At 46.3% G+C, this 20,231-nt stretch overlaps 3 protein-coding genes across 3 annotated transcripts; all 3 read right to left on the bottom strand.

Annotated features, from left to right (window-relative positions):
- Positions 1–274: 274 nt before the first annotated feature.
- On the bottom strand, positions 275–4,034 carry HOO65_100024 (Vegetative incompatibility protein HET-E-1; the record flags this gene model as incomplete). The annotated part of the gene is made up of 3 exons (XM_071004640.1): positions 275–1,408; positions 1,468–3,423; positions 3,492–4,034. 3 exons carry the CDS (start codon positions 4,032–4,034, stop codon positions 275–277), a joined length of 3,633 nt encoding a protein of 1,210 aa, XP_070855801.1.
- Positions 4,035–6,063: 2,029 nt separating this feature from the next.
- Positions 6,064–6,591, bottom strand: HOO65_100023 (putative GPI-anchored cupredoxin; the record flags this gene model as incomplete). Its single annotated transcript, XM_071001702.1, has 1 exon — positions 6,064–6,591. One exon carries the CDS (start codon positions 6,589–6,591, stop codon positions 6,064–6,066), a length of 528 nt encoding a protein of 175 aa, XP_070855800.1.
- A 5,447-nt stretch (positions 6,592–12,038) lies between these two features.
- On the bottom strand, positions 12,039–13,140 carry HOO65_100022 (putative double-stranded RNA/RNA-DNA hybrid binding protein; the record flags this gene model as incomplete). The annotated part of the gene is made up of 2 exons (XM_071004692.1): positions 12,039–13,019; positions 13,108–13,140. The coding sequence occupies 2 exons, from the start codon at positions 13,138–13,140 to the stop codon at positions 12,039–12,041; spliced, it is 1,014 nt and encodes a 337-aa protein (XP_070855799.1).
- Positions 13,141–20,231: the final 7,091 nt, after the last annotated feature.

Below are 20,231 nucleotides of genomic sequence, written 5' to 3'. Positions count from 1 at the left end.
TTCTAGGACCCAAGTAATGAAGCCTAAACATTGTATAAAACGTTGATTCTCTTGTGAGTCTCATTTCGGGCCTTGATATGAAAGCCAATGAACTACAAATTATATGTAGGAAGATGCAAGTTCTAGTGCTCTAAAGGTGCAGATGACGCTGTTAATGGGTTAAAACTCTACGCCTAGCGGGAAAATGTGTAGATATATATATATAAAGTCACGTGCAGTCTAATCTGCTTGATCTAGTGTAGACACTTTTCACGTTGCCTCAAAATTGATCAAGCTAGCCAGGAGTCCTGAATCCTATGACGATGATACGATTGGACGGGAGGACTAATCCAACTCTTCTTTGTGCTACTGCAAAACGTCTAGGACGATACAATGGTGGCAACCAAAGCTTCCTTCGCCCGTCTTGCAAAATCCATATCTCATCATTGCTGAGTCTATAGTTATGGGGTTTAGAGTGAAGGCAAGACGGTTGGTCGCTTGATGGCTGCGATACCAGTCGCTGCGCGTCATTTGCGAACACCGCTGATGTCACGTAACTGTGATACCCCTCAAGAGTCTCCAGACAGGCACCAGAAGTCGCATCCCAGATCTTGACTGTGCTGTCCCCTGACCCTGATGCCAGTCGCTGTCCATCGTTTGAGAACACCACTGATCTCACGGTGACGCTACTGCCCTCCAGAGTCTGCACACACGCACCAGAAGTCGCATCCCAAATCTTGATTGTCTTGTCCCAAGACCCTGATGCCAGTCGCTGTCCATCGTTTGAGAACGCCACTGAGGTCGCGGTGTTGCTATGGCCCTCAAGAATCTGGACACACGCACCAGAAGTCGCATCCCAGATCTTGACTGTGCTGTCCCCTGACCCTGATGCCATTCGCTGTCCATCGTTTGAGAACACCACTGATGTCACTTGTTCATGATGGCCCTCAAGAGTCTGCGCACACGCACCAGAAGTCGCATCCCAGATCTTGACTGTCCTGTCATCAGACCCTGATGCCAGTCGCTGTCCATCGTTTGAGAACGCCACTGATGTCACTTGTCGATGATGACCCTCAACAGTCTGCACACACGCACCAGAAGTCGCATCCCAGATCTTGACTGTCTCGTCTGAAGACCCTGATGCCAGTCGCTGTCCATCGTTTGAGAACACCACTGATGTCACGTAATCGCTATGGCCCTCAAGAGTCTGCAGACAAGCATCCCAATTTGCCTCAACTCTTGGCTTTGGTTCAATCCAGCTTGGTTCCTCGTCGCGAAATATTCTCCTCATTAAGCTGTTGGTCGGGCTGAATATGAGAGCTGATACGTAAACCTGCAAGGGGGCAATTTCAATGACCCCTGCATGTGATAGAAGGAATCGCCAAGCATCTTTGACTCTATCTCCAAGATTCTTGGATGACTTGTCCTGCTGCGAAATGTTAGATTTTGCACTCTCAAAAAGAATTCTCCCCATACAGAACTACTCACCAGATAGGTTTCTAGTCTTCCCATTCCTTTCACTCCGATATAGACGCTGTGCAGAAGACTGAGGGCCTCTAGCCAATAAAGATACTTTTTCTCGAAAAAGTCCGAGATTGTATCGTGTTCGCTGCTGCACAACGTAGCGGACGAGTCATGAAGATGGTCAATCCAAAAGATACAAGGGTATCGAATTGCAGCCAATGGGTCAGGGTCAGGAGTGGCAACGTCGTTGATAAGATACCCTGGGTCTTGCAGGTGATAAATGTCGCGTTCAAGAATTTCGCAAAGAAGGTCTAGTGATCTTGCAAAAACAGACTTGTGCTGGTGTTCAATACCACGAGGTAATACTAGTATCTTGCTAGGACCTTCAGTAAGCAAGTAGTCCTTTGCAGACTGGTGCATAAAGGAAACAATGTCGTGTTGAAGACACAACAAAGAACTGCATGATGTGATGACCTCTTTGATCTCTTTGTCTTTCAAGGTCCCCAGATCCTTGATGAGGGCACGTAGCTCTTTCAAGGTGAGAGGACGATATGCCACCAGGACTGTAGCAAGAATTTCCCTACACAGCTGCGCATCTTCTGATGTGTTCATTTGCGCAATCATCCTCTCATATAGAGAATCAAGCCCGGCCGGAAATGACACAAGCTTCCGTAGAGTGTGGCGTTGCTGAATACCTGGCTTGGAAAGCTCTCCACAAACCAGAGCTACCCAAAGGAAAGTGCCACCAGAATTCTTCTTTAAATATTCCAAGACACCATCTCTAGTAGCCTGATCATATTCCTTTTCCGCGGACAACCGATCGACCTTGGTGTTGATGTAGGATTCCACTGCCTCGGAGACTGAATTTTGGTTCAACTCGAGGTGTATCCTGACCTTTTGATCTGTGCCATTTGGACTTGTTTTAATATCTACCCAATTGCGGCTTGATACGATCCATTTGGCAGGCGAACTTTCAGTGATGAAGTCAAGTAGGTGTTCCCGGTCCACCATACACTCATCCAAGGCATCAACAATCAGAATGGCATTTTTGAGGCTTGGATCCTTCAACATATCAGTTGCTATGTCACGGACATTATGCCAGGCGGTCTCGTTTTGGAATACCTGTTTACCAATGTAATCGTACCTCTTCCTCACGTGGTTGGTGAGTTGTGGGTTGCAGCGTGCAAGGTGATAAATGAGGCCGCGTAGCACGGACGTGGCCGTACTGAGCCGGTCACCGCCTGTGGCCTGGCAAAAGAAATAGTAGGGTGACATTAACGGATCTGACTCCAACTCGTTGATGATGCCACAAAGCAGCATCGTCTTGCCCTTGCCAGGGTCCCCCTTGATCCAGAGGATTCGGCTTTCCGCATTGGTTTTGAAGTTCTGGAAGTCTTTGTGTTCGAGAATCCATTTGTAGGAATCTTCCAGCAAGCCGCCTTTCTTATTTTCGATATCCTTCTTGTCAGTGCGAGGGTCTGTCACATAAAGGTCCTTCAGGCATTGCTTGTCCTTGTCATCCTCCTGTCGCCTTCTCTGGTCTTCAGCTTGGCTCTGCATTTCTGCATGAATGTTTCCCAGACTCTCTTGAAGAGCAGCTGTTGTATTTTTGAGCTCATTCATTTTCATCCGGCTGTCTTGGGTGTTGTACTGATCCATATCACCCTGCACAGACCTTTCGGCTTCCTTGATCTCAGCCAGCTTGCCTGCCCAGTCGTCGATCAACAGCGCATCCCTGAAAGCAGTGACAACCTTGTTACGGTCGTAGAGACATATGCTCCTGATTTGATACTCGAGGAGCTTTTGAAAGAGCTCAACGATGTTCTTCTCCAGTCCATCACGTAGAAGAACTGTGGCTGTATTGCTTTTATTCTCGTCAAGCAGCAAGCCGGCCAACTTCCAGTACCATTCTGTTCTGCCCAAAACATACTGGATGCCTTGGCGATTTTTGAGCGCTTCAGTGACGGGGCCAGTCAAAACCTACTTGATGTTAGCTAAGAACATGAAGCTTTGTATCATCCTCCTACAGGTATCCTGTAATCACGTACTTCTATTCCAAGGGAGACAGCTGCCCATATGACGGCGGCTTCTGGAGCAACGCGAATAGCTCCATCTATGATCCCTCTGATAGAATTCACTGCCTGCAAGCCGTCGTCGATTCCTTGCTTGAAGGCAATCTCTTTTTTCGTTCGATCGATCCCATCCTCAACAAACTGTTTCATTTGACGCGGTGTGACTTTGATTCGATCGGTGGATGTCGTGCTAGTCGTGCCGGGGTGGAGCTGGGAGAGGATGATCTTCTCGAATGCCTCTACTAGAGTTGGCTCTTCCGATTCCAAGTTACTGTACGCCTGTTGCCAAATCTTCTCTTGTAGGCTAGGCAATGACACTGGCTTGGGCTTTGCTGGTGGTGGAGAGGACGCCCCCTGTAGTGTCCGTCCGGTGGGCTGAGGTGTTGACTGTCCGGTTGGCTGAGGTGTTGACTGGGTTGAGGTAGGTGGGGGGAGGTTGGATGGTGTGGCTGAGCCCGACTTTCGAAGTGAGAGTTTGGCCTTTTTGAAGGGGGATTTGAATATCCTTGATAATCCCATCTTTCTGACTTTCTAGGGCATGTAAACGATTGATAATGTTGGATGATGAGATGGTTAGAACTGTGATCTTTAGAATTGTGAGGGTTTAGTTTGTACGGTAGAAAAGCTTATGGAGGCCAGATGCGGAGAAGACTGAGTTTCTGCCCAAGGCTGAGTACTTCTCGTACCAATAGCATCGCGTTGCGTTGTTTTGGCTGTGACCCTGAGATATGCATGGCTCCTGGGATTTAACTGATGCACAACGTGCATGATAGCTTTCCACAGCCAACCATTGTCAGTGACCTAAGTTAGGATTAGCAAGATTGCTGACCCTGATCTAGTTCGGCTCAACGTTAGGGTTAGTATCAAACATGAAGTCGCCTCTTTCCAAGACCCATGTGATTGGTCAAGACATCTGAATCGGTTGAGATCCGCTCTTCAGGCAAGAAATAGATAGACATAGAGCAACTTCAATAATCATTTAGTAAAAAAGCCGGCAGACCCAACTGCTGCTATTGCTTAGCGTGAGACTGTAGCTCCGCACAGGTTCCGGGCTATATGTGAACTGTGTGTAGAAGCTCCCGACAAGATCAAGTGTGCTTAGATACGTCTAGGCAGCGCAAATTCCACCAATTTGAACTGTGGAACCGGCACATAACAAAGCTAGACGAACTTCCATCCTTGATCCGTGTTCCCCTGCTACCAATACACCGGCTTTGCCGTAGATTTGAGCTGGCCCCCTTATCTTCTGCCGAGTCTGTATGTAAGACTTATGCTTTCCTAAACCCTCACTAGTGAAGACTGCAGCGTTGGAGACCATGATGTTAAAGTGACATAGATCCAAGGCAGGAGAGGCCCTAACAGAGCCAGAGATGACGTCACCACTTAGTTTTGCGAGCATATGCTTTGCCAGCTCTCTTAACTAGCAACCTCATACAAAAGACACCCGACCCTTCGCGACAATTCGACCTAAAAAGATTACAAGATTGCCACTTGTGGCCAAAGCTTCTATGTAGCTCTTCGGTCAATACGCAAATCACACTATTACCATAGCACGTAGCTAGCAGATCTTCCCAACTCTATCAAGGCCTGCTTTCGCCAACGACACTAATTTCACGAGCTGAAATGCAATAGTTGTGCTGCGTGTTTTAACACGAGCGTCAGCAAGAGTCTCAAAGAGTTATTGCTTTCCATTTGGGAATCTATAGTACTGCATATGATACTTTGCGTTCAGCGTGAGCAGGTACTTATATATGGCCAACAAGCTGTAGTCAATGCAGGTTGCACAGGCGACCTGCTATAGTCACTCCTTACCTAGTACGCAGCAGCAGCCGTGTTTCCCCCTCTGTTTAAACAGTTAGGGATATATAGAATCAAGATCTAGGGCACGCAGCCGTAGGAAACTGAAGAAGTCAGTATCGGCCCTAGATACAGGTAATAGTAGCCACCCGCCTTCGCCTTTTTTACGCCGCCAGTAGCAAGTCTCTAGTCTCTCCCCAGAGCCAGAGCTTACTACCTATTAGCTTCTGCAGGCAATTCAGCTATCTCGTGCAAACCCTTGGCAGTATCATGTCTGTTGAAGTTAAATTCAGGTTTCTCAAACAACTTTTTGTCAAAACACAGCACACTTTTACGCATTTATCAGAAACAAAGGGATGCTTAACTACGGCTTTTAGGCCCTTGAAGACGCTAGGCCGTCTAATTCGAGATGGAATATATTGGCATGTCCGAAAAGCATTTCGCCTTTTCTTCTACGTCAAGAAGATGGTGATTCGAAGCAAGATGTGTATGATTGTTAAAAAGCTGGGTGCACAATGGCCAACAGTACAAGTACAAGGACGGCATCTTTTTTTTGTCTATCACGTGATATTACAACCCTATGAAGCCCCTGCTAGACCCTGTAAAAGACAAGTAGCCTGGCCACATGGTACTGTCTCCATCATGTTCAAGTAATCTACCGACTAAAAGGCCAATAAACTCTTAGAGCCCGTCTGCCTACATCTTTATGTAGCAACTTCTAGATTCTTCAAGCCCTAATATGCCTTTGCACTTAACTTCCCCAGCGTTCCGAGTTACGAAGCTCGATAATTCCGCCCCCCTGTCGACGATGAAACTTGTTAGGATTGGCAGCACTGCTGACTCTATTGCTATAATCAAGCAAAGTTTGCGATCCGTCTTCAGGAGCGTTGATCACAGCAACATTCTTATGTTTAAAGCAGTTGTCAGATTCGGCATTGTAGTACCAAATAGGCTCATTGTTCTTAATATCAATAATAAACGCTTCCTCATGGAAAAGTGTCTCCTCGGGATTGTAAAAGATGCCCGAGTCAATCCCTTTTGCAGAGCTTTGGCAAGGGCTATCGTATTCACTCTGGACAACAGAGTTGATTCCATTGCCGAATTTGAACCACACACTGTCGCCCAAATTGGCCGTAAGCTCGGCAGGTTCGATTTTATCTGAAAAGACATGAACAATGCGGGTTGAGCCTCCTCTGGCTTCAATTTTGCCATCACCGTTGGTGGATGGGGCGGCAAGGGCAGGAGCGATTGAGAGTAGAATAGAGAGGAGGAAGCGCATCTTGGCGGTGGAGGTGCTAGAAGTAGCGCAAGTAGGTAGTAGTAGTGGTGGTGGTAAAAGTAAAGGTGAAGGCGAAGGTAAGAGACTTGAGAGTAGAGAAGAGAAACACGAGCTTCACGTGATGGCAAAAGCAGGCAAGATGCGCCCAAGTTATGTAGCGCCAGAGGCCTTTATGAACCAAGGAATTCGGCTGCTTTTTGAAGTGAAAAGTTATCCTCGGTTCTCAACGTTATCGTTTCTATTGGCAAATACCATCGTGATATTTCACCCGACTTAAGGACTCCATTCTGCACGTGGCAGGATCCGGTAGGCAGAGTCTCGGGCTCCTTGTTCCAAGAATGAGTGTGGCCCACCATTTTAGAAGGGTGTAATACGCAGATTTATCGCCACCATTAATTCTACCGGGTCCAATCATAGGTACGGAGCTAAGCTCGGAATCAGGCGTGCCATGGTGATTAAACCAAGCGGTCCACTACAAGGGTGTGACTGGGGTATTATAGACAGTGTGTTGCAACCCGTAAGTAAGACAATTTGCATAAAATATCATACCAACCCCACTAAACTGTTTGATATGTCGGGTTGGTCATAGCTTGGAAAGAAGCAATTAGTAAGAAAATAGGAAGTATTGCCTTGGAGATTAGAGTCGAGATAGCCGATCTGTGTAATGTCGGAACTGCAACGACGGATGGGGGGAGTAGGACGGAAAGAAAAAGATAGGACGATAGTCACAGATAGAGAGGCGGATGAGTGTATGTGCGCACTTGTCCGAAAGTCGAAAGTCTTCTTCCTACACTCAAGAACAATTAGTCCCCAGTAAAGCCCAGCTAATAAATCCATGTTTTAGGGGGGTTTATCACATACTGATAGCCAGACTTGGCGTTTATTAGCCCCTTGCTATAGATGCCTGGGAAGCATCCTCACATCATCCCGCTTCAGGTGGGTTGCTGTGTGTAGAAATACATACCCCACGAGCCACATGCCATCTCGAGTGAAGCATGTCAAAGATTGAGAGAAATATTCTCAGACTCTAAAATATAGTTTCGCTCGTAGCTTGGCCAGTGTTGATGCTCAAGGGCCTGCTGACGACGTGCCCGTCTGCTACTTAAAGATGACGAAGGCTCTCTTCGAGCCATTTACTGCTTTGCTTATATCTTAGCTAGCATAGTATTAAGGAATCTGCTGAATATGGCTGACGAGAGTTGGAGAATAATCGCTCTTCGACCTCTTTTTGAGGGGCTGTGTACGCAAGTGCCTCTACCTGGTCTTGAGGGCATGGCCAATTACCTGAGGTTAAGCTGCTGCCAAAAACTTTGCAGTAGGAATTGCGTACCAGGCCTAGCGCTCTAAACGCCGAGCAAACAGCCTGGGTTTTCCTCCTAGGAAGATCGCATTGAAATGAAAAATCCAAGTGTCAAGGCTTTCTCCATCGCTTGACGCTTGAGAGCAAGAAAGTAAAGGCGGTTAGATTCATGAGGCTCTATGCGATGATATAGTTGAAGCTCCGGTACCTGTTCTAGTCCGTTTCTCCGCTTGGTCGAACTGATGTGATGTTGCAATCACAGCGAGACAGTCCAACCCAACATCTTTCTTCCCCTTGTCATGTTGGCAACGCGTTCGTGTCTGTCTTGTGCACGACAGGGAGGGACATCCATGTTTTTCTCTTGACATACCGCCAGAGCGCCACACAGACGCCACGCGCCATGAAATAATAGCAGAGTATATGCTGCGTGGCGTCCCATGCCTAAAGAGCTAATGTGGCTGAAGATCTCCTGGAGGTACCACACGAAGAAAACAAGGCTTGGGGTAGAGAGGAAAACCAAGCAGTGGATAGCGACAACGTTGAAATATTGAAACTAACGGAACAATCTACTGAATTCAGTTACATCACTTTTGAAGTCACTCGTTATCCTGTACAACCACGTAGAACCGTGCTGGTGTACAGATTGATGGAATTGGTGAAGCTTGTTTCTCTCTTCTTTTTCTAAAGTAAGCTGGAGTATTCAGGCTCGGGTTTACCCAGGGTTAATCCGACAGAAGGCAGATTCCCCACAATACCCATCCTCCATGTTGTTCATCCAACATTCATCCAACAGAAACCATGTCTGTTCGAAATATCCGAGCGAGCACTCATGATCTTGTTTCCCGCGGGATTTTTATCCTACCTTTCAAGCTGCTTAAGCTACATCATCTTTACACACCTGCAATGTTGCACGCCCTGGCTCACTATTTGAAAATTACTGCGCATAATGATGCATGTCTTAACAGCTAAGCTGACAGCCAAGGATCTGGTTGTGTACACACTAGTCTTCTATAGCTGGGCTGTCTCATGCACGATGGGCTGTTTAGGGCTGGTGCTACCACGCTAGTGAGCAGCTCCATGTTTTAGTCCCCTAGTTTATTTTTCAGCTTGAGCAAAGCCTCTATCTACCACCAGGGGAGGCTCTAGGGGAGTGCGGGTGGCGATCCTAAAAAGATCCTACTAAATGGGTTGAGCCTTTTTTTCTGCTATTGTATTATAGAGTCTGCGATAGCAAGGATGGCTCTTGGAGGATGTACACCGCCTATACTGCTTAGGGTATCCAAAAATAAGCATAGCAGGGTGGTAAGGCGGCGGTACAAAAAACGTAGATGGAAGTATGGCCCTTCATATGAGACTTGGAGCTGGCTCGACCCCGAGCCTAAGGGAGGCGGAAAAGACGCAGGAAGATAGTAAAGTACAGGAGATACTGTAGATATGCTAGACTGTGGAGATGGGCTAGGTGGTAGAAAGCAACAGTACTAGGTTGAAGACATCTAAAACATGCCATGCTTGTCAGTAACCTAAGTCAGGGTTACCAGGATTGCTGACCCTGATCCAGTTCGCCCAAACATTAGGGTTAGTATCAGACATCAAGGGTCTTCTTTCAAGGCCCATGTGCTGGATCTAGAACATGGTAGTGATGGATATATTGTTAGGGTCTGCAACCCATAGAGGCTTTGCCTAGGGCCTTTCCCTTAGACACAATCCCCCTGAGACAACCTATCCGTTCAAGGCCTGTCTTAGATGCTATCACCGGAAACAGCCTATCCATTGGGACATGTCTCAGACGCACCGGAGACGGCCTATACATTAAAGGCCTCTCTCAAACCGTCCCCCCGGAATGGTCCCGGGGGTCTAGACCTTCAGCAAGAAGCAGTCCCTCTTTCTACCAGTATAAAGTAGCGTAGAACCCTCCACCATCTGTAGTATTAGTTAGCTCTTTCTTCTTCAACGATCGTTTCTGTTCTTATGCCAATACATCCATTTGTTTGATTCGCTCCTTTACATGTATAAACCGGCTGAGATCCGCTACTCGGACTAGACTTAGATACATACAGAACAACTTCAATATCACTTATTTCTTGTTTCTTTCTTTCACAAGACATCCAGTACGTCCTCCTAATATCTACTGTTAATTCTTGTGACTTTAATCAGGGAATGCCTATGTTTTTCTCAACGAAACCATACAAGAGCATGTGCAGCCTGTGTTATTACCCTAGTTTTCAAGTCTTTGGGGACTTGCTTTGAGTAGAATTGATAAGGCAGCGAATATCAGCTTGAGTCAGTGCGTTTTGAGGCGACTAGGGCGGTTGTCGGTTGCTACAATGATGGGTGATCCGCGGGCTGCCCTCGCATATTGGATGTGATTTACATGATTGTACGGCTGGTGTTCAGGTATTACTAGTCCTCGCTGACATGTATCCATCTGTCTACCAAAGGACTGCAATGCTATTCTCGATCTTCTTGGGTCCCCTACCTGCGTTTCTTTTCTTTGCGATACTTGGTTAAAAATAATGCCTCGGCTAGTTGGTCGGGGTAAAGAGTGCCTAAACCATGGCCGCAGTGTCAGGCGTAGTTGTGACACACTGTACCGTCATGTCTAGATCCCCAGTCGTGCTGGGCTCGCGGCTACCGTTTATTTCTTTGCTCGACTCTGCTCACACACCGGTGGCGAGCAAAGCTCAACTCCATTACCCCCGCGCATTGAGGTATCAAAGAAACCAATCAAGTGGTTAGTGACCAAAAGCACTTCGGGCCTAAAATCACAATTGCTACGGTCATCGGTCTCTAGAGATGAGAGCAAGACAGAGACGAATGGATGTTAACCCTGCTTACTGACTGCGATCTTGCACATTAAACCAGCAGTCACAGGGCCTCTTCAACTTACCAAGCTGTAGGACTGGGTCTGGCAGGAACAAGGCGGCTTGCTTGGCCATGCTCGCATTTCCTAACAGAGCTGTTGTTTTCTTCTTCGCCAATAAATCGACGCCGGGTTCCACTCACTAGTCTACCGGTTTTCACCTGAGCCATAACGTTTGGTTGTTTGCTAAAGGCCTCTGGCATTTCTTCTTCCTATTAAGCCACCTTTCATTACGGATTATCCAACATCTCTTTGCTGCCTGCGTTTGGTGATTTTTGTCTCCCCCCATCAGCCGACTCGATCGTATCATTTGAGGCAAAATGGCGTTGGTCCAGCGGTCCAAGCAAGAGCGGTCCAAGCAAGAAGGAGGCTTGGTTATGGTCCTCTCTCTCGGGAAGAGAGGCGGGGCGTTCAGATTTGTTTGATATTGACTTGGGGGCTACGTGCACGGTTTTTGCTTCCTTCTTTCTGGCTGTGTTTTGTTTTCTTTTTAGTTCTTTTCTTTTCCTTTTTTCGTATATGACGACTGCAGGAGGACGGCGAGTAACAAGCCTGCTTGGGGGCATACGTGCTTCCTTCGTCCGAGATGTGTGGCCAGCCTTCCAGAGGGTCAATTATGTCTGGTCACCAACCCAGCGTCGTTTGATCTTGGTGATTCTAGTCAGCGTTAAATATATTCAAATCAAATGCATGACCCGACGAAAGTCTAGTGTACTTGTAACAATGGATACTAGAAGGACGCACTGAATGCCCTAGAATGAGAAGAAGAAGGAATATGTGGTTGTTGATCTTAAGTATGTCTATCTAATTCTTGCTTGAAGAGCGGATCTCAACCGATTTATATATACATCCATCACTCCCGTGTATAGATATAGGGTCAAGATTTCACAACAGGGCTTTGCACATACTTCATATGCCTGGATGATGGACACTGGCCTATCCAATAGTGGGCTGCTTGGGCTCTAGCCTCTAGCATACGCTGCCAAACCAAGTTCCACTCCACTGGATGAATGGATCGGAGAATTTCTTGTCAAAGTATTATGCTCTACAGGATATGGATGGCCTCAAGATGATAAGTGACGTCCAGGTGAACTTGAACTTGAATATATTTAACGTCTACGGGAATCACAGAGATCAAACGACGCCGGACTGGTTACCGGACAGAAATTAACCCTCTGCAAGGTTCACTATAGAGTTTTGGCGAGCGAAGCGCAGTTGCTCCCAAGTTACCTTGTTGCTCGTTTCCACTCTCTCCCGACAGATCACCTTCTCCCACACCGTCCTCTCTCACGTCCCAATGCGGAACACCCTCCACTTAGGGTCTAGTTTCCCTGCCAGATATCTGCAGCTCTTGTCTCCTGTGAGGAGCTTTCGAACAAATCTCATGGACAGGTTCTTCTCATTGCCTAGACATTCCCATGGGTGGGTAAAGGTCTTGGCCTGATCGCACCCTGCGACTGGGCAGTGTAATTCTGCGTTCCTGTTGTTGAGCCGCACGTGATACTCTTTGAAGTCGCCGTGTCCGGAGCGCGCTGCCAGGATCCGGGCGACTGTGCCTCTGTGTAGCCCCTTCATCCAGCCGATGTCATATGGTCTCGGCCAGTTCAGCGCTCCACCGAGGTGCTTGATCTTTGGGCAGTTTTCTTTCATCCAGTTTCGGAAGTCTGCTTTAAAGGCTTCATTCCTCCACCTTCTTGCTGCCGTCAGTGACATTGTGGCCTTTGGGACCAGAAGGTCTTCGCTCTTGCAACCCGCTTTGGCCAGCTGGTCGACTGCTTCATTGCCCGGGACTTCGCTGTGTCCTGGGACCCAGTGCACCTTGCCCACCGGCTTTTCTAGGGCCAGGTTGTCTGATCCGCCTTGCCATCTTGCGAGGGTGCGGCGGATCTCGTCTATCGCAAGCTGCGAAGTGCCCGGTTTCTGCATCCTCCGGCCTATCCGCTTTACCACTCCTAAATTGTCGACACATAGGTTCAGGCCTTCTGCTTGTGAGGGGGCGGCTTTAGCGGCCGCTCTGACTGCCTTTAGGGTAGTAATCGCTTCCGCATCCGCCACTTCTCTGTATCTGCCGCATGAGCCCTTGCCCTGTGCGAGTATTTTGCCCCGGAAGTAGACAGCCCAGCCTGCTCCAGTGTCTCCATCACTGTTACGTGAGCCGTCTGAGTAGGCCCACATAGTCTCTTGTGACTCCTTGCTGAGCAGGTCCAGGTGAGCCTTGGCTGCCTTTTCTTTGCTCAGTTTCTCTGCCAGCGACTCGGCTGGACCTTCCTGTTCTGACCGGAGTTTCGTCGAAAACGTCCAGGTGAAGACTCTCCTCCTATTCTATCTGCCAAGGACTACTTGCTTCATAACGAACTCCGGGATTCGCACATAAAGGGTGGCGGTGCATGGTATATTACAGTCCTCGACTCAGCACTGAAGGTGTATTAGCCCTGATTCTCTAAATTGAAGCAAACTAAAAAGTAGTCTGCGAATGGGAGTGCAAAAAGCCATTATTGGCCATTCACTTTTGGATAGGCCGTTGACAGATATTCTTTCAGTTTTCATGTGGTAAGCGTTTTGTTAAATACGCACAATGCCACGTTGGAATGTCCCAAAACACTGAGCTAGCAGGCTGATGTGATTACAAATCTAAATCCGAGCGCAAATACAATTAATTAATGCTCTCGGACAGTGGGAGGGGGGAGGGTAGTCCGTGGCATGGTATGGTCCTGCTAGGATTAAGTATAGCTAAATAGAACCCGGTTTTGAATTAATGCATCAAACATAAGACACAAAAGCGAGCCTGAATATGGCTAGAGATTTCTAATGGAAACGCAAAGTAGACAAAGGTAGGTCTGCTTAGACTATAGTGGTGTATGTGCGTTTTTTGTAATGATGTTTTCTAGTCGAAACATCCAGTGCCAAAGTCTGTCTGGTTGTCGTCCAAGCCGCAACGCTCGTATAGGTAGTCTTTTATTCTGGTTAAATAACTATCTGAGGGCTTAGTTCTCTATATGGTTGTCGTCGACTTTTTGGTCGGTAGGTCTCGACTGCCTAGAGTTCCAGCCAAGTCTATATTAACTAATTGCGTTGACACTGGCTACGAAGTCATGATATCCCGAAAACAAAATGTGAAACTGGAGGCCAGTGTAGCTAGTCCTCTAGTAGTCGCCGAACTTATGAGATGCCAGATTGAGATGAGCCCGGAAAACCTCTTTCAAATTTGAAATCTTTAAAGGACTCTAAAATAGGTGGTCCTGTTGGCTTGCGTTTGTTACAAGCACTTGCGAGCAAATATATTGCTCTAAGATATGTATCGCTCACACCGTATGAAGTTCAATGCATCACGCACGCACATACAAATGTATCTTATTTCATTTAGTAAGAGACATGAACTGCTGGCAACAGTACAAGTGGTATTTCTATATATATTGGCTACGTTCCTAGCGTTGATATTCTACTTAAGATCGTTCCATCACCGCAACACCAACCTTTTCATACTCTTCACCGCGGCCCGCCCTTTTTACAGTCTTTCATTCTATAACCATCCATTTTGCCTAAAAGTCCCTCTCTCTTCGGCCTTCTTTTGACACAACTATGCAGCCCTGGGTGACCGCCGTGCTCGTTGCACTTTCCACTAAGGGTGTTTTGGCAGACCCAAGTGTTGAACCCTATATCCATCCTTCACCTTCAGATGCGCCAAACATCGACAACTGTCATTGGGAGGATGCAGTCTGCCATTGCGATGTAGACGGCGACGACACCATAGTTCCAGCGTTTTACTGTCCTCCCCAGTAGCTTGCAGATGATTGTGATGAAGGCCTCAATCCTCATGACAAAGCACATAAAGTCTAGATACAAGAGACAAACCTCGCGATAACGGGGACAAATTTGGTTGCTGTTGGGAGAAGAAGACAGCGCAAGACGATGATTCTACTTCTCAGCTACAGTTAGTATTGGAGGAAGGTTATGGCTAGATCTGGGGGACTTGCTAAGCTTGAAATACGGACCCGGTTAAAGCCAACACTTTCCAGGCGTTGGACTACCTGTAGCGGAATGAGTTTCGTGAGAATAGCCTCAACACAATCGGACACAGTCGCAATGATAACCAGAAAGCAGAAACAGGTGCCTGAACCAAAAATGAACTAGCAAGTGAAATGAAATAGTAGTAGAATATAGTCAACAAGTGAGACCAAGAAAGGCCAGCTCACATGACTGCAGTTTTAGCCCAAGAATGAGCTCATAGTAAATCTATATCGTGATGGCTTCTCAGTTGAGTTATCCACACCCATACGACACTACGCAATGATGTATATGGCAGCCCTCGACTCGGCACTGAAGGTGTATTGGCCCTGGTTTTCTCAATTGAAGCGAACTAAAAAGTAATCTGTGAATTGTAGTGCAAAAAATGATGGAGGGCATCATTGAGGACTTTGACCGATGGGGACTTGATATTCAAACTCGTATGGCCAATGGTCGTATGATCACGCATGTCTACTTCTATCCAGAATAACAAGGGTTGAGCACCCGCCATCGCCGTATATGGTATCCCTGCTTTGAGAGTAGAACTTTAAAATCCTCACAACAGGCTTCGTTGTGTTCGCCGAGCTACGGTCTGCCAAGTGTTAGCCCCACTTTTAAGGATGATAAACTTATTCCATCTCATAACCTATTTTCGTTATATAGCAACTCCTTTGTGGGTCTTCAGCCAGAGGAAGTATTGGTCTATTAACTCCAATAAAATGCTGCCTTGATTTTCATTTTTTTTCTATTTCGATCAGGACGTGTTAATTCTTCCTAAAAAAAACTTGATTATTGGATCGATCTTCTAAATTAAAAGGAAAGGCTAGTGACAGGTAGAACAAAGGCTCTAATTGATATGTTGCATGATGAGTTGAGGGAAATGAGCGACCTCTGTCAGCAAGGGAACCAGTAAAAGAGCTTAGCTAAATAAGAATTTTAAACACACAGAAAGACAGCAATGAGTATCGGAGGAATGAAATACAGAAGAAGCAAAAAGCGTCACTGTATGGATTGAGTTTTAATGGACTTGGCGTTGACTGATTTGCGCATACAGTTGGCGGATGTAGTTGAGTTAAACTGAAATGTCTACTTTCTTGTGCAACTTGGACGATTTGTCTATGGTAACACGCAGGCGACCATATAGATGATTGGCTGTGAGGATGACACCGCACTAGCATCATGTCCTCTCTAGCTCTAGTTTTCGGTTCCTAGTGCTGAAAGCTCTTGTGCTTTGTTGATTTGGAACTACGATATTTATAGACACTTCTTCATACGAGAAACCCATGCAACCGATGGAATCATTCCGAGATCTTGCTTCCTGGACTTCAACCCAACTTGTATATAATGCAAGAATCGCACAGCGGCCTTTCAATAAGAGAGGCATTCTGTTTTGTAATGCCAACAAAAGAGCAATAATTAGTTTGTAGCACATTTCGATTGCAGGATAGCTGAGATTCGTGCCTAAGTTTCCAGTTACTAGTAACGTAATTTACCAGTGAGCGGAACACTTCCCAATACCCCTTGCATTCATTATGGAACTGCGATGTAATAACCAGAAAAGGAATCTATTTAAAATAACTACAGTTAGATTTGCCAGATGATCCTACATCTTCTAAACAAGTTTTTGCATTATGGCCTATCTTGCAAAAACGTCCACAGTGCTGACTACGTGCCGCAGTCCGCTTCGGCCGGCTGCCATTCTGTCGCACTTTTTGAGCCACCTGCTGATCAACATTCTTTTGAGCTAGAATCTCCTGAGAATTCCCAACAATAAGGGCCTCTCCCTGCCTTATGTGTGTCTTTTCGGCTCTCCGACGTTTGCTGAGTGTCTCATTTGCTAGTCACGTAAAAGCACCACCTCGTGCATTATTGCTTGCCTGTGTCCCCTTTGAAAACTAGTCGATAGTATCATAAATTGGCGTCGGAGAGCTTCCTTGATATTGGTCATGGGCAATTTGATCCATGGCATAGGCAGACTGCGAGAGGGCTTGTGTTGAGTTTTGTAGCGTCAAAGAAGCCCAAGTGTCGGTCCCTTCAGGAAGAGGGCTGGTCGGTGTTGGAGCCTGTAACTTGACATCCAGCTTCAACAAGACTGTCTGGGGGTCATGGGGCACCGGTCGTATGTGTGATTAAAACAAGTCTTGAGCTCTGGATGTCACTGGACGAAGCGTGAAGCCCAGTGCTGCCCAGCATATCCCACATCACATTCCGAGAGGAGGAGGTTGGCTATTTCTTCAACAGCACTAAGCCAGGGGGAACATCCTCACAAATCTAGGCCAAGAATGAACTTGACTAGAGTCTCTTCTTCGAGTGGAGTCAACCACGTAGAGTTGGCGCGTATATCCTGTCGAGTGCGTTTTTACTTCATTCTGGCGTATAGGTTGCTAAGGCTGACTGTGTAGATCTTTGTGGCTTCTCGAATACTGGGTTTTGGGCTTTGTTTGATAGCGGCGACAGCAAGAACGAGATTGGCTTCTTTAGAATTTGAAGACATTATTGGTGGTTTGAGCAACGTGGCTTGAAAGATGGAAGTGTGAAAATCTGAGTGGAGTGTTCCGCTCACCGGTAAAATACGTTGGAGAATATGAGAATTGTGTCTTACTGGGTGTTATACACTATCCTATTCAAGCACCTATGTGATGGTCACATGTAAAGATAGCATCCAGAGCTCAGGGAAATATGATTTGGACCTCTATGGTGAAAACTCCTTCGTGTGCTTATCCCCATTAGGTGGTTAGAGGATCTAGACCATGGGGTTCTGGTCTTGGCAGATCGATACCTGGGCCTCTTTGAGAGAAGAAAATTCACGCAATCTACAGTCACACATAATTGCTGCTAAAACATCACAAATAATCGAGGTGGCTAATCAATTATATTGAGACCGAAGTGCAAGTATTAACCTGTAAGATGTTATGGTTATACTGGGCATTTATGTAGTTTTGCTCTGGCCAATGCAGGAACTTTTGTAGCAAATCTAGTGAATGTACAAGGCATAAATATACGTGACTATAGATACAGCCCTTCGGATGAAGGGCTTGATCTCGTCGTAGCAGGTGAATGCTTGCTGAGCTGGCTGTAGCCCTACGGATCTTCTCCAAGGTCTTGGCGCGTGTCTAAATACTTAAACAACCCTACTGTAGTTCTAGTTCCACTTCCTCTTGCTCTTCTTTATTTATTATGTTAAATTATTGTAATTTCACCATCTCATAACACCAAGCGCAAGATTAATCATCATGTGCTCTGTATTACGGCGTAGTTCCATTGAATACTTTAATACTGATGATGCCTCTAAGAAAAGTGCTGGTATTATGTTGAGCCCTCTAGCCAATGCCTAGCCGGTGTCCTCGACGACTCCTAACTTTTGATCGGCCAAGTTCTCGCTTGATCATCGTTCTTAGTATGATTCTGCTCATCAAATACCGTTGAATCTATATCAAGTAGCTTTGGCGCTAGGTCCGGGCGTCCATGTATGAATTGGAGTCGAGGTATCGGAAAGAACGGTACTTCACTAGGGTGGGGGTCTCCCTATGAAAGAAGGATCGTTCCTACTCACAGTCATACATATTGCCGAGTCGCAAGGATGTCTATCCTCGTACAACTCTTATTCTTACGGTAGGTATTCATCGTATAAGAGGCTAACCCTGGTAAATCATGTGTACGAGTATTCCGGCATTCAAGGTCGGTAAAGACGCTTCACCCCTTTAATGCTAAGCGTCTGCCCTGGGTAATTGTCTGCAGAAGGTCTTCTAGCGGTGTCGTGCCGTAAACCTTTGATATTTGAAAGTCTTGGCATGTACATAAAGAGCCTGCGCCAACGCATAGGAACAGGGCTGACTTAGGTAACCAAGGGCTGTACAAAGAGAGTAGGAAATGGAAGTGCGCCGGCTAGACTAGGCATTCCCTAAAAATTCGCAGTAGCGAGAAGAAGCGATTGCGCAATCTAGGTACTACAAAGATCGTGATTAGGCGGCTAACAATATGCTCTCGAGCATACGTATCATTGATGTTATACGTGTTTTGATGGATCAATGTAGGTAATGAGATTTAAAGGATTTGGGCAAAGCCATTTCATAATAGCCCTCACTCTCACAAGCGCCCATTAGGAGTCTTACTTGACCTTAGCGCCAAAGCCTTATTGTGTCCTAAGCAGCTGTTTCCGCCCATATTACCTTCTCCTTTTCGACGTCCGCTTCCGTCTTCGCCTTCCAAGCATGTTAAAGCTTGGCTCTCTCGTGTTTCCCGTATTCCGCAGTCAGCCATTTGTCTTTGAAACATGTAAAAGAGGCAAGGTTGGTCGTGGACTTCATAAACAATTTGTAACGTCAAGTTGCAAGCCCCCTAATACTAGCTTTCTGTTCCTAGATCGTTGTGGAAGGTAACTTCACTAGGATGAGAAACCATAGCCATGGTTAGCGAGATCTGTAACTATTTATCAATGTAGCCCTTAAGTGAAGAAGAAAGACATGCACTTGTTTGACTTGTGTGGTTTACGGCAAGATTAGTTCGTGTATTCCTTAAGTACCTGCTAGATTATTCTTTCAGATCTTATGTAGGTGTCGGAGCTGCCAGAGAATCGAAGCTCATTGACATGGAAAGCAGCGTCAGTGCCAGACAATAGAAAATAGGGCTGGTAGTCTTGATCTAGATTTACCTCGTTCATACAAGTTATCAGAAGATACCATTTTGTACTTGCTCTCTGCAGTCAGTAAGTCAGAACTTTGATTCCTACGCATCTCTAGTTGGAGCCATTGGCCAACATTCACTCACTAAAGGCTTGATTGATGGGTTATCCTACTGTTGAAACTGACGTGTAGAGTAAGAGGGTTGGGCGAAAACCCACAAGGACTCAGGTCAAATCGAGCTTGTAGGAAAGAGAAATCTTGGGGACTTCAACTAAAACGTCAAGTCTTCATTTAGACCGCCTCTTTGGTCCTAGACACTATTCTGTCCTTAACTGCAGGCTTAGATTCATTCAACTAGCCTGCGGTCATCACAATGCACATCTGCCTTGGTTTATGTAAACATTCGTGTTGAGCCCGTACAAAATGATATTGATAGTCAAACTATTACTGGTTTTATCCACACCAGATGAGTGGAAATCATCTTGATAGAGCATGGATTCCGCGTATTCAGAATTGCTTTGACGCTATATTGAGCACTGGTGTCTTATGTCTCTGTTGTCGTTTCGCAATCCCGACTAAAGTCTGGGCAAGAATCATATTAGTTGAGCGTACTCCTGCCTGCTTTGATGATAGAATGGTCATGGCAGTTATATATCACGAGAATGCAAAGTTAGAAATGCAAGATGCACAGACGAATGGACCTGCTGTTACTCATTGCACACGATAGGTGTTCCCAAAAGGCACCAGAGTACGTTCGAGCCTTTGTCATTGTTGAGGAGATGCAAGAGTATATATATGAGCTCTTTCTCTGCAAGAGTCGAGCTTCGATGTTCACTTCATTCTCAGCCATCAC

The sequence above is a fragment of the Ceratocystis lukuohia genome, assembly GCF_044167205.1.
Source record: "Ceratocystis lukuohia strain C4212 chromosome Unknown Supercontig10_pilon, whole genome shotgun sequence".
In the NCBI taxonomy this organism is placed as follows: Eukaryota; Fungi; Ascomycota; class Sordariomycetes; order Microascales; family Ceratocystidaceae; genus Ceratocystis; species Ceratocystis lukuohia.
The sequence above is the reverse complement of the archived record's forward strand: the minus strand, read 5'-3'. Positions and strand labels throughout refer to the sequence as shown.